Raw genomic sequence first — 21,281 nt, 5'->3', positions numbered from 1 at the left:
ACTGAGCTGAAAAGAACAGTAAGACTATACTCTTTTTTTCATTGTTGTTCAAAGGAAGCATATAGAGTCAGATGTACTTACTTTTGAATATGATCAGACCAGAATACCTGTTTATTTAAGGAATAGTTCAGCAACTCATAAGAACAACTTTATTTTGAAATACCAATAACAGCTAGTCTTAATTTAAAATGCACTTTTCTCTAGACTTTATTCTCCTTTCTTACTCTTTATTGTTCCTCTTAACTGGTGTTTCTCTCATTCACCATTCCATTTTAATTGCTAGGGTCAATTTATCCATTTTTGTCTTATCAGAGTAACTCTTAAGTGACTCTTAGCTGCTTTCTGGCAGTTTCTTCAGAGCATTTTCCCCCCCAAGCAGTTATCTGTCTTTGTGATCCCTCTCCAGATACATGTTAATATTGGCTAGCAGAGCTGAATATCAACAGATACACAAAATGCCTCCTTTGCAGATTTTTTCTTTAGGCTTTCATTGTGTTTTGTGTATAGAAAAGAGATTTCTCTTTTGATGTTTGGTTCTGTTATGATATAACTGCTGCTTCATACTATAAATTAGTTTTCTTTGACTTGTATTGACACTGTAACCTGATTTGTCTCTTGCTTCATGATCTAATTCCTATTGTCTTTCTGAAATGTGACTTGCTCTTGGCATCATAATGTGACTTAATGAAGGACAAAATCTAATACAATGTGACTTTTTAAAACTTATCCAGACATTTCAGGGCAGCTAATTCTACAATTTTTCCAACCATTTTAATATAATAATGTAAACAGAGTTAAAATCTATAGGTGTAATTCTTCGTAACTGACATGGAAATATTTGTCAAATTTCCATTTCAATTTTGTCAGAGTTCACAAATGCACACTGTTAAGCCTTTAGTCTACTTATTTGATGAAAATCAGAGGAGACTAATACGTGCATTTTTTGCTATTCAAAGCCACACTAGTTACAACATTCAGTGGAATTTGCTCCCAGATAAGAGTATGTGTAAATTTTGGTTTTAGCCCTTTGATAGTTACTTCAGATAGGGATTACTGTCTTCATCTATATAACTGAACATGGTTGGATTACCATTGTAATAATAGGTGCAAAAGTATGTATGAAGCTTCTTCCTTACATGTTTATTATAGGTGGAAGGAAGCTTACACAAGAAGACTTTCTCAGCATTCCATCTTCCATCTAGCCTTTTTTATATTCTTACATCCTCCCCCAGTGAAGCAACATTCCAGAACATCATGAGATGATGCTGGAAGAGAAGGAAATTGCTCAAAATTATATACAGCCATGCTGTGCAAGATTAACTTCAACCTGGCTAGGTAGTTTCTCTCCTCCCCAGCATCAGTGTCAACTGATACACCTCTTAGGAAACCAAAAACGAACTGATAGCTTGGAATTAGTCTTTTTAGTGCTTTTCCAGAGTGCTTTGGCTCTGGAATGAAAAAGAAAAAAACTGCTGCAGGTTGCACATTAGTATAATTTTAGATATGAATATTAATCTATGTTACAAAAATTAATAAGTGGAATGATCTAAAAGGTTAGCATTTTACTAGTGCATTCTCCTAGAATGTGTGTTTTCTACTGTGAGTTTTCTGCCTGAAAATTAGGTATAGTATTATCGCACAATCCAATTTACTACAAGCTCTTGTCATGTCATGCAAGGATGCACAGCAGGGAACATATAAAAAACAGCTTAGAGTATCTAATGTGCATAAAAAATGTAATAGATCTGTTGTACTAGACAGCAAACTTATGTCTAAGTCTGGTATGATTAATTTTATGTATCTCATTAAGTTATGTATACTTTGTTACTACACATCTAAATAAAAGTACTAAAAAGATATGCTTTCAGAGCAAATTTTAAAGTGGTGTGCGCTTTCTTTTAAATGTTAAGAGAATTATTTCTTTTAAAATTGCCAAGAAATCTTTTGCAAGGTATCTGTGAAAAACTTCTCTTACAGAATTTTGTTTTGATTACACATTGGTATATCCAAACATTGTTTCAACTTGAATTAATTTAGTATAATCAGTTCATATATTCTACTGATAATTGTTGAGTGAAAAATAATCAAGTATATGCATGTTGTTAAGCCTGATATTAAGATAATTATTTGGATATTAAAACAAGTATGTCGATAGCTGGATGTCTGCTGGTGATCATGTTAAAGAACAAAGGTTATGGATTAAAAGTTTGTACATGAGTCTCGTTCAGTTCCAGTGTACAGCAGTTACATACCTTCTTAAATATGCATTTATCTTAAATGACTTGCAAGTCGAGATAGTGCAGATGACTATAATCCTTGTAATATTTTTCTCAGAAGTCAAGAGATTTCAGAGTAAATATTCTGTGCCTTATATATTGCATAATAACCATGCTACATTTTTTAAAAGAAAGCAATTAAATAATATTTATTCTTCAGGTGACAACCTTAGCCCTCCCAAAGAATGCACACGCTCAGGTAGCATGGATTCCCTGTCTTCTCAGTCTCCCACAACTGCTGCTCCTACCAGCCCTCAAGACACAGAGAAAAATAATCTGATAACTGACAGTGGCAATCAGTAAGTAACATAATTTCGTTTCAAAGCTGATCTGCTGTACAAAAAACTTGTAAAGTACAGATTTCTTGTTGTCTTAGTTAAAGTGTTTGTAAGTACCAAAAATGTGGAAAGCAATTTTGTTAGTTCGTTTTCAAGTGGATTCTCTAGTGCAGCCTTTCTGTCCTAACAGCCAGGAACCACGCTGAGACAAGGAATAGGTCTAGTGTTTTATTACTGCTACATAAACAGAAAATCCTAACAAACTGAAGAAGCGTGGGAAAAACCCAGACATATAAACCCCAAAGGCTAAGGCGGGCCCGATCTGTGTCTCTTTGAATGGCTACCTAATTCTTCAGTACTACGCATGCGCTTTACAGCCTGGATGGGAGCCCCCTGCTCACCATCCTTACTCATGACACTTTCTCAACCTTTTGGCCCTGGAGGAACCCTTGAAATATTTTTCAGGCCTTGGGAAACCCCTGCACATAAAGGCCAGAAGTTACAAAATTATTATATTTGTTTCATGTATAGGCCTGTATATATGCATTAACCGTGTTCTTAAACTAAAAATAAAGAATGAAACTTACCTCTTTAATGTGAAGTTGCCCAAATTTGAAATAACTTTTTAAAAGAAATCGTGATCTCCCAGGGAACCCCTAGTGACCTGTCAAGGAACTCTAAGGTTCCAAGGAACTCTGGTTGAGAAACCCTGCTCTAATACAACAGAGTTAAACTGATTTCATTAGATTTAATTATTCAAAATGATGTTGCAAGTTCTTGATTGCTTTGTGTCCCCTAAAAATGTCTTCTAAAAGAATTCAATTAAAAAAAAGTACTCATTACTGTACATTTTAAACATATAGGCCAGTCAACAAAAGCTGAAATTATATTGGGTTATTTTAGAGGATAGTGATAACCTTGAATATATCTTTCTTGCATAGAGGGAAGCCCAATAAAGTTAAATGTTTGCTTCATAATTCCTCCTCTCCTCCGCATACCACACAGCAAATAAGTGTTCTGTGTGTCTATTCAGTTCAATCCCTCTGTCCCTCAGCATGCCATAAGTGTTTTATTCCTGATTGTCACAGCAGGAGACAGCAGCTAGATAAGCTTGGCTGATCTTGGAAAAGCTAAGCAGGATTGTACCTGCTTAATACTTGTAAAAGAGACCACCAGAAAATCCAGAGTTACAGACTAAACCGTAAGTCCCCCCTGCAAAAAAAAAAAAAAATCTCATGCTGAAAGAAGGCTTTGGTCAATCAGTTCCACATTGTTGCCAAGAAAGCAACATGGATATATCCATGTAATCCCCAGGATTTATGTTCCTCTCAATACTTCACCCTGATTCCTAATTAATCCACAGGTGTTCACTGGAACCCTTCTCCCACTATCATTTTGGTTACTACTGATCATAAAATCGGAATTATTTTGTTTTGGAACAATTAGCATTTCAGAAATTTTATCAGGATCTTCATATTTTAGAAAGTGTAGAGAAGCACAAAGCATTTTTGTAATTAACATGAAGCTTTTAGGAAGAGAAGCATTGCTTACAGAGCAATGTTTTCTCCTTCCCACTCCCGGTAATATTACATCTAAAAGTTTACCTCTGTGTGCAATCATTTGGAAAATAAAAAATGTGGAATCACAGTGGCAGCCACAGTGGAAGATTGAGGACTGTGCAGTTGCATTGAATTTTTGGTAGTGCAGCCCAGGGTAACATTCTATTCTTGGTTAAGATTTATGTAAAAAGTGCAATTCACTTTTTAAAAGAATGAATCTTACTGCCATTCAGAACACCCAGAAGAAAGCCTGTCAAAGCTGATTGCTTATTAAAATTTTACTATTATAGTTATGAAAAAGATCTCACCTGATTACGCTTTTAGGGCTTCTGAAAGGGTTCTCTTCCTTTTGCCATGCCTACAGTCAGTGTGATTCATCCATGACAACTTTTTCTCCCATATCATATATACAAATTTCAGTTGACATGTGTTCGTATCATTCATGATAGTATGCAAGTAAAAGGTAAGGCAGAAGTGAAATCCATATATTAAATATATTATCATGTAAATAAAACATCTAAATACTTTATTCAATAATATTCAATATATTATTCAACATACTCAATAAACTTATTCAATATTTTGGACGCTGTTGAATTCTAGCAATATTCATATATTATTAAAATTTGGAAGTGTAAGACAGTGCACCATATTAATAAAAGCAAGTATCAAATAATGTTAGAAGAAAATAAACAGATTAAACAAACCCACATTTGTACAGCATGGCATAATTCAAGTTTCCTGCCTCAGGTGGAAAGAAGATCTGTACTACAAAGCATGCAAAGATGCTCTAAGTGAGCTAGCATACAGTGATTCTTTTTAGCACATAATGCTCTTTTAGGGTTTCATTGCCATGGAGTTGTAGAAGGTTTACATAATTCAGCTCAGTGCTGATGAAAGTAAAGGAACTTATTAAGTTATTCAATTTATATCAAGGTGGATAACAAAATTTTAAAATAAAGCCAGAATATAAAATAAAATAGCTCTAAAATCATCTAAAAAGTCAACGAGTATTAGAAGAGATACATGTTTACAGAGTCTCTAAATGCAGAGGATCAGTGCCATATCTTGGGAGTGTAGAACTGGTCTCTCTCCAGCATGGCAGAAAGATGATCCTCTTGTAGCAGGGGCACATTCAACAGGGCACTTCCTGAAAATTTTAACAAGGTTCAGATAGGCTTCTAACAGAAGAGGGAGTTCTTTAGGTTGGCAGGCCCTTAGCTAGGTAGGACTTAAATTATAGCAGCTAGTGCAGATCTTTCAGTATAGTCATCCTAGGACTGTTACACCAGGTAGCAACCTAGCTTTTGCATTTTATGCCAATTTTAACTTTCATATACTTTTCAAGCATAGTCCCTTGTGGGGTGTATTATAGTAATCAAAACAGGATGTAAGCATGACTAAACATTCCCAATGCTGCTAGCTCAGAAAGGACTTTTGCGAAGGTGCCCAGCTCACACCTGTGAATGCAATGACGGCTGAAATCAAGTCAAATTCCCAGACTGTGAACATGCTGTTTCCAGCAATGTACAGCCCTTTCAAAAGTAGACTACTTTAGTCCCTGTATCCAATTTCTTATTTACCATCAGCACTTCTGTCTTACTAGGAGATGAAAAAGCATTTATTTTATTTTATTATGATATCATCATTACAACTCTGTTTTACTTTTTTAAAACAGTTTTATTAATGCTAGTTTATTGTCCTGAAGCTAGTTTTATTTTTAATTCAACTGAGTATGTAAAAGTTTCAAAACCTACTGTTGAAAGGACACTAAATTTATAGGACAAGTGCTTTAAAACCCAATTCTTCTCTTTTGGAGTATGCCTAAAGTATTTTTCTTTCATTACTGAAGAACAATTTTTTAATTCTTGGTATATGCCCCCCAGATTAAGTTGAAATTTAAGATATGTAGAAGGCGGTGAAAGGTGAAAGGTCCCCTGCACAAGCACTGAGTCATGTCTGACCTTTGGGGGGATGCCGCTTTTGCGACATTTTCTTGGCAGACTATAGCGGGGTGGTTTGCCATTGCCTTCCCCAATCATGTAGAAGGGAAAAAGATTGGAAAACGCAGTAGTCAGTAGTCTGCTATGATAAATAAATGCATAACTTGGTAGAGTAAATAATTGTACCTTTATTTTTTTAACAAGAAAATTAAAATGCTTAATTTTTTCAAGCTTTTTAGACAGAGTACTCAAGAATTATATATATCTTCATATTAATTTTAGACTTGTTTTTATTACTTCTTGGTTTTATGATGTTTTATTTAATCATGTTTTTTGGGTAAGGTAGTCCTTATTGGATTGGTTGCAGACCTTGTTATGTACTATTTTTGTGCTAGTCGGTGTCTGTTTATCCATCCATCCATCCATCCATCCATCCATCCATCCATACGCTTAAATAGATTAAGGAACAGGCGTGAAAGATACCTGATTCACTGGAAGTTCACATAGCATCAACATACTATTGCGGTGTAGACTGGTCATGCCCTTTTCTATAAGTGTAGATTTGGTTCTTGTACCGTAGATAAATGATCTACCTTGCCTGTCTTCAGCTCCCAAGAAGTATTTCCTCCTGTAAGAAAAATAAAGAACTACTGTCCTTAAAATATATCATCCAGTCATTACTCAAGTAATATCGGTTAAAGTCTTCCAAGGAAATTCATTTTCTTCCTGTTCCTATTTTCATCTAACAGCAAAGAATAGAATATTTTCTATGTAATGAACATTTACTTCTTTGTTCCTTTATTCAGTCTAGATGTATAGTAATAGAATTTTAAAACCACATGGAGTTGTATGCCTCTTGTAAACAGACTTCTTGACTACCACAGGCTGTGACTGTTCTGTGGAACAAAACGGACTTGCCCAACAGTTGGTGTAACTTCTTGCCTTGGCCTTTGTCTTCTGCTTTCTTTGCTCACTGATTCTTGAGATAAGGGGATTCCATTTAGCAGGATTACCTTGGCAACCAGTCAGAAAACATCCAATAAACGTTCCTTTTCTAGGATAGTTCCTGAATATCAGTTAAGACAAGTCCTTTCAGAAGTGGAATTATACCTTACAATAATTTCTTCTTGTCAAAGAAAAATGACTGAGGAATATTTTTTTCTTTTTTAGTAGTTTTCCACATTCATCCCTAATTATTATTTGTTCATACAAGCTACCATATTTCTGTTTCAATACTTTTCAAAAATCTTACTGTGATGTTTATCTTTCAGGAATAACCATTTCATAAGCCAAATACAGCAATTTAATTTAATGTTTTTATTGCTGAATCTCAATCTTCTATTTTAAAAGGGAAACAAGAAGGAAAATTTTCTAATAAATATTTGAGAGGCACAATCTTTTCGCAAAGAAGATTTCACAGTATTTTTTCAACGATAAGGTTTTTCTTTGTCTCACTGTTGACCATGAACTTTTCATAAGAAATTAAAAAAAATAGAATAAAATAGAATAAATAGAATAAAAAGTCTAGGAGCAAAGTTTAGGAAATATGCATGCACAGCTTGCCATCTTGACTTCTCCCCCGAACTTTTCATATATATCTGGAAGGATACTTAACGAAAACATTGCAGTGATTTTTCACTAACAAGACTATTTCTCAGAAAACAGAGCTAAGAGATGTTTGATGTCATGTTTAAGAAGACATAATTGCAAAACATGCATTATAATGACTGAACTCAATAATTTCATTGATTTCACTGATATCAGAACTAATAAAGGGATGCATTAAAACAATTATTCTCATAAAATGTATTTCAGATCCAGTGAGATTCATTCATCAATGGTTTCCTGGATAAATCTAAAGTCACCCATAGCACAAAGTCCAGTCACAACAAACCCATCATTTTCATTTCCTTCCCCTGCTACAGACACCGACAGATCAGTTGGAAGGTAATACTGGAATATTAATTTATTTTCACTGTAATTTATGCCTCTTATATAACAGAAACAGGACTGTTCTTTTCTGTTACAACAATTAGCATAGATGTAATTATTCTTTTATGGTTAAACTGTTTACTGTGGTAAGATCGTTTTTCCACTCTTGATACAAAGCAGAATAATCAAATTGGGGGGAGGAAGGCATAAGACCTTACGGACAAGGTCCAACTCTGGTCACAGGAAGTGAAATTTTCTCTCTATCAGGATACAATAATAGATTTCAAACTATACTTTGCCAGTTTAGTCTAGTAAGCCAGTTTGGTCTAGTGGTTAAGGCAACAGGCTAGAAACTGGGAGACTGAGTTCTAGTCCAGCCTTAGGCATGAAAGCCGGCTGGGTGACCTTGAGCCAGTCACCCTCTTTCAGCCCAACTCACCTCACAGGGTTGTTGTTGTGGGGAAAACAGGAGGAGGAAGGAGTATTAGGTATGTTCGCTGCCTTGAGTTATTTATAAAAATAATAAAGATGGGATAAAAATTAAATAAATTAATTTCCCAGCCAAATATTTGTCCACTGAAAAGCCGCCTGGTCAGTCATGTCCTAGTGAATAAAATATGGAAGTCAGGCCCCGTAGTATGCAGGCCTGAGCAAGGAAGATGAGAATACTGTATTGCATACCTCACTTGAGAATGAGAAGCATAATAATGGAACATTATTAAGTTAAAATTGTTGTATTCACCAAGGAGTCATTCTTTAAGTCTTACAGAGAAAATAAGGAAGCCTCATGTAACTTTACTTTGTTACCAGATTTAGACAATGAGATCAAATAAATTTTACCAAACATTGCTAAGGATTTAAAAAATGCTGTATTGGAATGAAAGATATTTTATTTTAGGGTAATTGCTGAAATGAAGAATGGTATAAAAACTGATTGCCCATAGTATAATATACCATGAGGAGACATCTTCATTGTACAGGTAATCCTCTCTTAACGACAGTAATTGGGATCAGAATTTCTGTCACTAAGTGATGTCGTAAAGTGCAATGTCACATGACCCTGATGCTTAGCAATGGCAATTCCAGCAGTTCTCAGTTACTGTCATTAAGTGAGGACTGTGCAGGTCATTAAGCGATGGCCTTATGTGATCATGACTTCTAACTTCCAGCCACCTTTCCCATTGACTTTGATTGTGGGAAGCTAGCAGGGAACGTTGCAAATCATGATCACGTGACCACAGGACACTGCAACATTGTACTTAAGAGCCAGGTGCTGAGCACCCAGGTTGTAATCACATGACTGTGGGAGTGCTAGAACAGCCAGAACTTCAAGGACCGGTCATAACAACACTAGTTCAGTGCTGTCTCAAGTTCAAACAGTTACTGAATGGGTGGTTGTAAAATGAGGACCAGCTGCACTGATTTCACATATTTAATAAAAAATTCTGTATATAATATGTTTAAACTTTATTTTTGCAAGTACTTGGGTGGGGGCTTTTTCCTATTCATGTAAATATGACAGCTGTAATTTTATGAGAAAATGATTGTAACAGTTTTCAGTTTCTTCATGTTTTACAGCCAAAATACTGGTTTTATTTAATGTGTCAAATGCTAGAGTGTATCCTGATCTGCTCTTTAAATGCAAATTTGATTATTAGCTACAGGTAGTAACATAAAATCCCCAGAACAACTATGCCAACTGAATTATAGAATTAAGTTTAGTGACCTTCAGTAAACAGGCTTCTGCACACTTTGCAATTTGCTTGCAGGGAAGACCAATTATGGGCATGTCTCTGAATGAAAATGGGTAGAATAATGGTGAAAAGATGTGCATGCCAAACACTTAATCCCTCTCCTGAACAAAAACTTTTACACTAACATCAGTTGAGATAGCAGCTTTCCATGTTTCGAATGGCACTTTAAGCAAACAGGACTATTGATTATCAGTGAGAAAATACACTGCCAATTTCAGCAGTGCAAGAAATGCATTCAGAGGTACATGAAGTCCTTGAATCATAGGTTTCTTTTTCTTCTGGGTTCTTACATCTTCTGCATTAAGTGCTAATCATTGTTTTTGTAGATAAAAATAAATACATGTACAAATACAGTCGGTTTTTTTCCTACATGAGTGGAATCAATATTATTTCCTTTTGTTGTCATACAAAATTGAGGATCTGTAAAATAATTGTTCAACTTTTTTTTAGTATTGTCAATAGAAAAGCCAAAGCAGTGTATCCATGTGAAGCAGAGCATAGTTCTGAACTATCTTTTCAAACTGGGGCAGTTTTTGAAGATGGTAAGTAGTTACCGCTTTTATAATCCTGCAAATAAGCAAATATTTTAAAAAGCAGACATGTAGTGTCTTGCAGACTCACTAAATGGGCTCTGAAGGAATACATGGCAGCATCCATTGTAAGCGTATGTTTCCTGATGAAACTGAAAAAAAAAAAGCGTTAAGACTGTGCATCTGGAGATTTGTCTCCCTTTTTGGCAATTACTAACTGGTGGACAGCAGCAGAAATGGTAACACGTTTACTGTTTGCATGTCCACTTTTTAAAAAAGAAGTATGTGAATCACTTTATGCAAGCCATAGCACATCAATAACTTCTTAATGAGAAAAAAGGTAGGGTGGTAGTAAGCATTCGAGGAAGGGGAGAAAACTGGCTGGGTACTTATTAGTTGTGCTTTCTGGTAAAAAATATTTTGTGACTAGCCATACTTCCCCAATGGTTGATACATTATGTCAGTGCCCATAGTATTCTCTCGGAATCCCATTGTGTCCAGGAGGGTGCCAACTCTGTGGTATGGATTTTCCCATTCCTGATTCAATTCATTGGCTGCTGTTCGAAGTCAGGTGAAGTCCCATGAAGATACGATGCAGTGCATTTTGGTTTTGGCTGGGGAAATGATGGAAACATGAGGCTAGTTTTTTTTCTGGTGGTCTCAGATCCTCTATAACATTTGCCATTTTAAAAGGTGTCTACTATCATTTATCTCCCAGGAAATTGTTTTGAGTCAGTTTCTGTATCTCCAAGAGAATAACACTTGGGATTGGCTTTGTTCTTAGAGTTGGGGTTCAGCACAGTAAGAGGACAAATGGAAAGGAATGAGAAAGATTGAAGATCTGCATTGTCCTACCCTTAGTATGAGAAAACCACAGAGTTTTAAAGATTTTCAGGTTATATGAGTCATCTAAATATGGTCTCTGACTTCCTACTGGGCATTATTCTTTTATCTCAAAAATAGAAATAAGGAAAGTTTCTCATGAACTTAATCTTTCCATCATCCTGAATCTTGGCAAAGTATTTGCATTTTTTAAACAAGTAAAGGCGGGTTAAAAAAAATTGGAAATGATCTGTTTTTCTGCATCAACAGAAAAAAAGGGAGCAGAGAAGAAAGTAAGCATATTTAAAACAGAAATATGCATCAACCCTGTGGTTCAAATAAGTGGAGATTCATTTAGTCACACATGTCTGCCACAGACTATTATTTTTGCTTACAGTAGATTAAAAAATAGTTTTTTTCTCATATTATTCCTTTTTCTGTTCTCTTCTGTTCTTTGCATATACCCAACTTGTCTATTTACCATTAAGAAAACAAGGATAGTATAGTTGCATCTTGTCAAAAGCTACCTTATAGACAGATTGTGTCTGAATCAAAAATAATAAAAGAGGAATTAGGTATGTATTTAGTTGCTTCAAAGACTTCTCTTAAAAACAAGTTTAGTTTAAAGGTGTGGTTTTTTGGCATGTGTATTGAAACTCATGTAGTCAAATCTATGTACAAAATTGTTGTTGAAGCATGTGGTTCACAAAGCAGGAATTTAACAGAACACTTTCAGGCATGTCACACCTTGTATCTGTTCCTCAAAAGAAGAAAGGGAAATGAATTTAAGGCCCTGTTTAAATGCTCCCTTTGGAAAATGGGAGTTTGCATCGTCGTGATTGTTTCCATGTTATTAAAATTACACCAAAAAACCTTTAACCTTTGGATTCAAATTACTCCAGTTATGCCTTCAGGAATAGATGGCTATCACAAGTGAGATTCAGAAGCAAAGAGACTTTCCAGATGTTACCTGGATTTTTTATGCATGACCATAATAGTGTAGGAAAAGAGTCCCCCTTTTAAGGGGAGATGGGCGGTGATAGAAATGTGAATAATAAATAAATAAGCCAAGTTATGTTTTCCTCTATTACCAGAACTAAATTGCTGAATAAAAAGAAAGCTTGTGCCTCACAGATTTCCAAAGGCCAGTTTTTGAGCTACTGGAAATTATAGTGATAAGAATAGGATGATTCACCTTTCTGTCTAAAATCGATCACTCTAGTCTTTCAGTTTAGTATCTCATATTGGATTTAAAGTCACTGGCCAAGGTCACTAACAAATGTTTGGAGGGTTCCCCCCACAAAAAAATACAAAGTTCATGGAGACTGTCCGTTGAGGTGCCCGACAAGTTAGATATTCTCTGCCACGTGAATTTAAAATTGCTTACCTAAATACCTGAAAGCTGTGTTACCTGAAAACTGCACTGATCTAGTCCTGGCCAACTGAAAAATATATGAAGGTTTCATTATTTGGGTTTCATTATTTTAATTTATAGCTGAATATTCTTTATGAATTTGTTTAATGGTCTTAACTATTAATTATCAGTATATCTTGTAGAAATCAATATAATTAATTATATGTTACCTATGGAGTACTGTGCATTGTTTGCAGTTGAAGATATCACCCAGTGCCCAAGATAATTATAGTGGATCAGAAAACGTCTACTCCTGGCCACTGCTATATGCACTTTTTCAGCTTCCTCTCATAACCTGGATTTTTCAGAGATTTCCCAGCATTTCTTCTTGCTCCATACCGATGGCCAAGCAGTCGTGCTCTCAGTTTCATTCTGTCAGTATGGTAGGATTTAGAACATGCTTGTGGCATCAGTCTTTCTTTTAGCACAGTGGTTTAATTCATCCCTTGTCCACGTGCTTTGGTTTGTGTCTGGCAATTAATTAGGACAGAGATAGATTGTATCATCACAGCCCAACTCCTCAGAAAGCCAATAGTAGGAAATGGCTTCTTTCTTGAATTTTGAGACAATTTTGACAACTTATCTACTTACCTACTAATGCATGCTGTTTTCTAGTTTTGTTTGTCCCTTAAATCACAGGGCCTTTGCCTGTCCTTAAAGGTGTATTTGGCAGGAAATGTAACGTTCCAAGACTGGTAATTTTTCAAAGCATTCTGTTTCTCAAGGAATAGTGTAATATGTGCTAATCTATCACTCTGCCAGCCCCAACTTGGAGTAGTTATTTTGTTCTATTGATTATATTATTCAATATTATCCATTCAGTCCTTTGGCTTTGGTAAAGTCACCTTTCTTGTCTCAATTGTGATGAGAGGATTGGACAGCTTTGCTTCAAATTGATCTGCTTATTATGTTTCTTTATATCCAGTTGAAGATATCAAGGTAAATACTCTTTTGAAGGTTGCATCTTTGATATTTCTTTCCATCTTCAAGTTTGTGTGTGTGTGTGTGTCATCTGATCTTGAACAAGTCTTTCATTTGTTAGGGATGCCTGTTGCCTTTTATGCTGATGGAATTTCTTTTCTTTTTTTTTTACTGTATCTGAGTTTCCTTACCTGTTACATAGGAACAAACAATATATTCACAGCATTTCTCCAAATCGGTGAAATCCATTATGTTTTTAGTGATAAGACAAGAATGCTCCTGTGGGCTTAAAAGGGCACTTTATAACAGCAACAGTTATTATCTTTTAAAATTTAGGTTGCGCCCTCTCTAAAGAAGTGAAGGAGCCATATGGTCCCAATTAAGTTCTGAACAAAAGTTGGGCCTGCACGTTGGCTGAAAATACTTTTAGTGCAGTAGACATGAATAATGCATCTCTAGTATAATGCAGAGCTGTTGCAGACTTGTCTGCATTTTGGAAAACATGCTCCACATGTGCCCTGCATTTACTGTTAACATGACATACTACCCCTAAATTCTTGAAAATTTGTTACCAGGCATGCCCTTTAGAGCACTTAGTAAATACTGGGAATTCTTAGTTTCAAGCTGGCAAATCTAAGCCAGATCACAGCTTCCAAATTCAAAGAGTCTAACCTAGACAAATTTAATATCCCAATACCCAATAGCTATTCTTGAGGGAAATTACAGGGTACCTTAGTGTCTGCATAATTAATTTTGAGTGCTTCTGCACTACAATGTGCAGCTAAAGCCCGTAAATCTTGCTTTAGATCATTTGGTGTCTGAGATAACAGTACTGCATCATCTGCATATAGGAGAATTGCAACATGTCTGTCATTCAGTTTTGGAGCATGATGAGTTAGATTATTTATCTTGGCCACAAGAGGACTCATACATAGCCTGAACACTAGGAAAGCCAAGATATATCCTTGCCTCTACTGACAAAAAATTCTTTAATGGCAGGGATAAAAATAAAGTGGCTCCAGAAATGAATATGTTTTTAATAATTTCAAGTGTAATAAGTAAAATATTTTACTATTAGAATTGTTAGCTAAGCTGTGATATTTACAGATCTATAAAGCCATCTCATTAATTCTATCTGTCCTTCAAAAGTCCTTGAGAAAGGACAGTCTTTCCTGCTTCTTTTCCTGAAGCTTATCTGCCCATTAATTCATTCAAACTCCACAAAACCAGTTAGTATTTATTGCTAAATTCCCATATGTTTAATAAGCCCTTAAATGAAGAATTAAGAGAATAATATACCATTTCTACTGCTCTACCAATAACTTGAAGTATCAAAGTGATGGTACATCCATCAAATTGACATACTGCTAATAACAGCCACTTAAAATGACTGTTAAATTAGTGACTGACATGAGGCACCTCTTCCATTAAGGAAGATTCTGTGTCTCCCAACCCCATACCTTTCCTCTTTTTCCTTCCATTTCCTACTCTCTCTTTAATCTCTCCTGTATTTATTCTCTTCCCCCTCCTTAACAGGTTTGATAGGGGAAAACCCAGGATCAAGATGTCTTCATTCTCTTTTAGCTAGTTTCAGCTGTTTTTATTGTTCAGGAGGGTTCAGGGCAGGACTGGTTCAAAGAAAGAAAATAAAATGGCAGAATTTGGATACCTCCACATACTCAGAATCTATTGATTGTGTTTCAGAGCATTTTGGTGCTATAGATGTGGAATCAATCAGACCATTGAGTAACATCTTAATGCTTGTTTTAGTGCTTGTTTTCCCAAGCAATTGGTTCTAATGGCAAGACTGTTGAATCAAAGTTTAGAATAAAGAGACACATCTTCTCACCATATCCAGTATGCTCTCTCCTCCAAAGGGAGTCCTATCACTGCTGTTTACTTGAAAAGGTTTTCATATTTAATACTATGGCTAGTATTAGCATATGCCTGGACTGTTCATCATAAGTATGGCATTAATATTTGAATTTAACAAAATGAGTCTGTATGTGGCATGGAGATTTAAAAGCTATTGGAAGGCCATAAAATGTCTTCCAGGGATACCTGGATATCATTTTCACAATATGATTCACATTTCATATGCAGAAGTAATATTTAAAAGTATACTTGATATGGATAAAGAGATACTTATGCTGAAGAACTTGTTGAAAAAGGCTCCATGCCCTTTTCAGTTGCAGCCACCTCCAAAAACATGGATGTGTCAAAATAAAAAAAACAAAAAAACCCCAACCTACTATCAGTTCTATTGGTTGATCTGTGAAAGGTTGGAGAAAACAGGTATTATCTGTGACCTTTCCTTTAAGAGATACCATATACTTGTGTTATAAGTTAACCATATCGTCAGTTAACTATGGTAATTGGGACTAGGAACTCCATCGCTAAGAGACTGTTGTAAAACGCAACATAATGTGACTGTGCCGACTTACATTTAAACCATTTAAACGCTCAGATTTGCTGTCATTAAGTAACTCCCATGCAGTTGTTAAGTTTGATGTCACGTGATTGCCATTTGCGACCTTCTGCCGGTTTCTCCTTTGACTTTGCTTGCCAGAAGCCAGCAGTCACAAATGGCGATCATGTGAATGCGGGATGCTGCAACAGCCACAACTTCAAGGACCAGCCATAAGTCTCCTCATTCAGCGCCATTGTAACTTCAAATGGTCACTGAACAAGTGGTTGTTAACCGAGGACTACCTGTATTAAGTTTTTAAATCTTTAGATTATAAAGCAAAAAAAAGGGGGGGGGGTTCTTCTATTTTTCAGAGAGATTCAGGTCACATTGACTTGGGAGGAAAATACTTATGTTTTCAGTATATCTGTTTGGCAGTGGTGGGGGATAGTTGTAGCATCAGTCTTTAGAGTTTTTTTTTTCCTTTAAAGTTTATTATTTCTGTTTTTTTTTTTAATTTAATGTCCTTTTGTAAAAGTAAAAAGCAGTTTTTATTGTATATGGGTATTTTCTATGTCTTTTTGGTTTTAATCAAAACTTCTCATTATCAGATGCATTTTAATTCCTTTTAACATCCATCCCACATAAAGATTGATTTTATGATTTTGAAACTATGTAATATAATCTATGTGCCATTTTTTCTCTAAAATATATGCACAGAGAATTATTCTTTATTTGCTCAACACTGGCATTTGAAAATGACATGAAAGTAGAGAGTCCCAAGACCTAAAATCTGTTACTTTTCACTAAGCAGCTATAAGTTTTTCTGCTACCACTATCCTTATTGTTATAGTTAATTCTGAAAAGAGAATGTGTTCTACTTTTCAAAGTGGGAGAAATAATTGCTCAATAGCTTCCTCTGAGATATTTCATTTATAATTCATTTTTGCTGGGTATTTTAAGTGCTTGAATTGTTGTCTTTTTCAAGTCTTTTAATAACCTAGCTTTAATATCTTAAATATATGGGACAGGAAAAATTGAGTCATGCTCCAGATCTCTCTCAGAAATTCAGTGTCTACACAGGCAAAAGTGTCCAGTTGCAGTTATTAGGTTTTTCAATACAGTATAATTGCTCCAAAATCAAAATATCCTAAAATATTTTACATTGCAAGAATACTGTTTTATATCAGGCATATTCATTTTCATCTAATCACTTAGATCTGTAAACTCAGAAAGTACTACAGGCTCTGAATATCCCTGTTGTTTTAAAATACTTCAATTATAAGTATGGTAGCACCTTTTAACACATTTTATTAAAATGTATAAGCTTTCATGAGCTGCACTTCATCAGAGTGGCTAGACAGATGTAGAATTTAAGTTGGGATGAGGCAGCAATGGTGAGAAAGAAAGGGGAAGACAGGTTGGTTATGGAGATGCAGGTGACATGTGAGACAAATTACAAGTACTTTATCAATTAATAATTGTAATGTGTTTAAAAACCATTTGTTGAGACCTTCTGAGATTGCCAGAAACTTTCAATATATGTTAATCCAACAGTTTCTTGCTCAGTGATGGAATTAAAGACCCAATTTTCCAAAACAATCACTTTCACGTCTGATACTACTTTGGCCTCGTTTGGAGTCCTGATTTCAAACTTGTGTTCATTAATTCTTCTGAGCAAAATTTGTCCAGTGTGTCCTACATAAAATCCAGAAGGGGCATTTCTTGCAGATGATGGCATATTTCATGTGTAGATGCCTTTAATCTTGTATGTGTACTTGTTTGGACCTGTGGTGGTGTTGCTGGTGTAGCCATGGGGGCAAAATAGACCTCTGGGTTTGTGGCAGAGTCTGGTTCCCATGTTGGTTGTAAGAATCTGTTTCAGGTTCACTCTGTGAATCTGATGAAGTGAGCTGTATATTATAAAAGTGTATGCCTTTTAATAAAATAAAATAAAATGTGTTAGTTGGAAATAATATTACCAGACTCCTCCTGATTTTTTGCCACCATAGACTAACATGGCTCTTCTCCTACAGTATTTCAACTATATGTCTCTATCCTCCACTACACCTTTTAATTAATTAGTGTTCCTGGAAAATGGAGATTCAAAAGATTGATTTTAGTCTGTTTATATGAAATATTGGTTAAACAATTCTAAAAAAAAAATCATAAATTATGGATTAACCTAATTAATGGAATTAACATAAGTTTTTCTTCTTTCTCTCTTGTTCAGTGCATTTTTCACGAGAACCTGGCTGGTTAGAAGGAACTCTAAATGGGAAGAGAGGACTCATTCCACAAAACTACGTCCAGTTTCTTTAGTTCTCTTCTGAATGCTTGGAAGGTGTACATGGTATCCATGGATATAGATAGACAGACATTGTATATTGCTTTTCTTAGCTTCAGATACTTTTAATCAGTAAGAATTTGAGATTAAAATCTTAATCTGTATAAAGATTTAATAATAGGAACAATGCAGTTGCATGTAATTTTATATGGAGTAGGAAGGAGAGAGAGAGAAGGCAATTTAATTTTTTAAATAATACTTTGTAAAGACTAAGAGTTATACATAAGTTTGCATGTTTGTGTTTGTAAGAACTTGAATCAAAGACCTGTTTAAGTTGTTAGCCAAATACCAGTTAAAGAAAATCATAAAAATGTTTACTTTGCTTTTGTATTTTCAAATTTGAGAGGTATAAAACTTTAGAAAGTGGACTTGAAAAACATCTTTGCAAATACTACAGACCAAAACTGTTAGAAAAGGTCATTCATATGGGCAATTCATTGTGAAGGTTATAGTTGATCTAAAACGGTAAAATTCTTCAAGTTGAGCTCAAGTCCAAATGACTTCATGAATACAGCCATGTAACTTACTTAGCAGCAGTATGGAAGTGGTTTGCTGTTGCCTTATGGGCTTTCCTTTTTTATTTCCTTCTGTAATCTACAGTCCTGGTAGCCTCTGGAGGACCCTCATCCAAATACTAACCAGGCTGGACTCGCTGTATTAATTGTGAATATCCCTTAGTCTGAAAATGAATAAATCAGATGGAAAAAGCGATGAACTTAAATCTACAGAAGGGATAAATCAAATGTAATCTTCAAATGTCCAAAATATGAAAATAAATCTATATAAATTATGTAGCTTCACGTAAATGTATATATGCTGTTGCCTGCAAAAGCTTAGGCAACCCTGCATGTTTCAGTTAATAGCTAAGCGTACAAAAGTTGATATAAATTCTACAGGATACAAAGTTAAGCAAGAATCTTACTGCAGATTTGAATGCATGCTTAATATATATGTACAACTGTTTACAAATTTAAAGAAGATGAAAACTGAATATTGTAGGTGCAGAAGTTTGGACACTCTTTCAGTCAGTACTTTGTAACAGCTCCTTCAACAGAAAAAACAGGTTCCGGGTGTAGCCATCTTTAATTTTTTCTCTTCTTGCTTTTGAAACTTTTACTACTCTTCCTTGTAGAATTCAGAAATTTTCTTAGCGCTTCTTGCATGCATTGCATGTTTGAGAACTCCCCACAGATTTTCAGTTATAATTAAGTCTGGTGGATGTGAATGTGAACATACTGTACTCAGGGAACCATTATCTTTCATTCTAATAAGTGCTTTATAGTCAGTTTGAGGGTATGTGTCAGATTATTGTATTACTGAAATATCCAACCTAAACTTAGTTTCATTTTCTTCCATGACTGGATATTATCTTCTAGGTTATGTTGATGGTTAGTTGAAAGTTATGTCCTGCAATATTCACTGTTTTTTTATTTTGAATATCTATGTAAACAACTGCATACAAATAGTAAGTGTGCATTCAAATTTGCAGAACTATGTCATGTATAACTTTGTACCATGCAGAGATTGGGTCAGCTTCTGTTCACTTAGCTTTCATTGAAATATAATTTAACCAGGAATGCCAAATTTTTTGTCTGATCCCCTAAGAAACACTGATTAAAATTAAATGTAAACTGTAAGAATCTACTCATTATTGATTTTAGAACTTTTTCTCTACTGTCTTTAGAAAGGGTATTTACCATGTTTCCAAACAGTTGGTGGAAATTCAGTGTAACCAGGAACTGTTTAAGTCCTAAGGACAATGTAAAGAAATTGAACGGATGAGAGACTTCTTCATTCTTTCTCATGTAGCTGTTTGTCTTGAATCTTCTGTTACCAGATTTCATCTTCTGTTTTCCAACAGAAGATGAAAAATACAGATCTTTCAGTAATAATTTAGTGTTAATCACCCCCTAGCTATTTTGAGGGTTTTTAAAAGTTAGAAGCATCTAGTTTGAACCTTGAGTTATTCACAGTACAGTTTAGCGCATAGTTCCAGTGAACATGACCATGTTAAGGCTTTAAAATAACTAATTTAGAATCATGTTAATAACAATAATATATGAAAAAAATATTTTAATTATGCTGTTCACTTGTGATGTAAATTTCTACACATGTTAGGTCAGGATATCACTTAAATATACCACTTCTAAAGAAAAGTAGTTGGAAGTAATTGGAATTTGAGGACAGGAAATAGAAGCAGTGGAAATACTTAAGTACTTGAATAGTGGTTTCTGCCGATGTGTACTGATCTTATGTTGCATGATCAGTAAGTTCTTAATGACTTTCAGTCAAATCTGTACTGTCTTAGTTGGAAAATGCTGATTCTGGGATTACAGTGGAGATGTGAAAAAAATTATCTTTGGTGGCTGATTTATGAAGTACTACAGTTAATGGACAGAATGAAAGTCAATTTTTATTTATACAGCACTTTTCAAATGTTTTGTTTGCTTAAACTGTTTCAAAACTGCACTCTACCACATCTCTCTGTTTGAGTTAATGCATATATGGGACCTAATCTATTACAAATTGGAGTATGCATTTCCCTAGATACATGTACTTGACTTTGTGCAGCATTCTAAACCAAGTCTTGACCACAACATAAATGAAGGCAGAGTGCTGTTTTAGAAGAGAATGGTATTTTTTCCAGATAGATTGGATCACAGTCTTCTTCAGAGCTATGGAAATCAGCACACTAGGACTATTTATGCTACAAAAAATGACTTGGAAGAAGTGTGTTAGAGCAAGTACAGCAGCCGTTTCCTACTTACGAAAACAGCCATATCTTTTTTCCGCTTCCATGGAAATCTGAAAAACCCATGGCTGTTTTTGTCAGTAGCAGAAAGGTGCTGTGCTTGTACAGGTTCTAAAGCGCTATTTTCAAATCATTTTTGACATATACAGATTGTCATATGGTTACATGCATAATCCTACAATGAAGAAAAGGATATCCAAACATGTTTCAAGGTTGCAATCATGATAGCTATACTCAGTTCATCCTCAATAAAGCTTGTTACCACACACACATTAGTAGGAAGTAAATTTACCTCTGCATTGTAATCCGAACTTGGATCACATGATCTGTCCATTTTACTGGATTG

General features: G+C 35.0%; 1 protein-coding gene across 1 annotated transcript in view; it reads left to right on the top strand.

Annotated features, from left to right (window-relative positions):
* ARHGAP10 (Rho GTPase activating protein 10) overlaps positions 1–19,825 on the top strand; it is a 122,258-nt gene extending 102,433 nt beyond the window's left edge. Inside the window, exons 20-23 of the mRNA XM_063310545.1 lie at positions 2,437–2,575; positions 7,872–8,003; positions 10,193–10,284; positions 18,070–19,825. Of these exons, the coding sequence (XP_063166615.1) occupies positions 2,437–2,575; positions 7,872–8,003; positions 10,193–10,284; positions 18,070–18,158 (452 nt within the window). The 3' untranslated portion in view covers positions 18,159–19,825. The remainder of the gene's footprint in view (positions 1–2,436; positions 2,576–7,871; positions 8,004–10,192; positions 10,285–18,069) is intronic.
* Positions 19,826–21,281: the final 1,456 nt, after the last annotated feature.

This window comes from Candoia aspera, chromosome 8 (genome assembly GCF_035149785.1).
Source record: "Candoia aspera isolate rCanAsp1 chromosome 8, rCanAsp1.hap2, whole genome shotgun sequence".
Taxonomy (NCBI): domain Eukaryota; kingdom Metazoa; phylum Chordata; class Lepidosauria; order Squamata; family Boidae; genus Candoia; species Candoia aspera.
The sequence above is the reverse complement of the archived record's forward strand: the minus strand, read 5'-3'. Positions and strand labels throughout refer to the sequence as shown.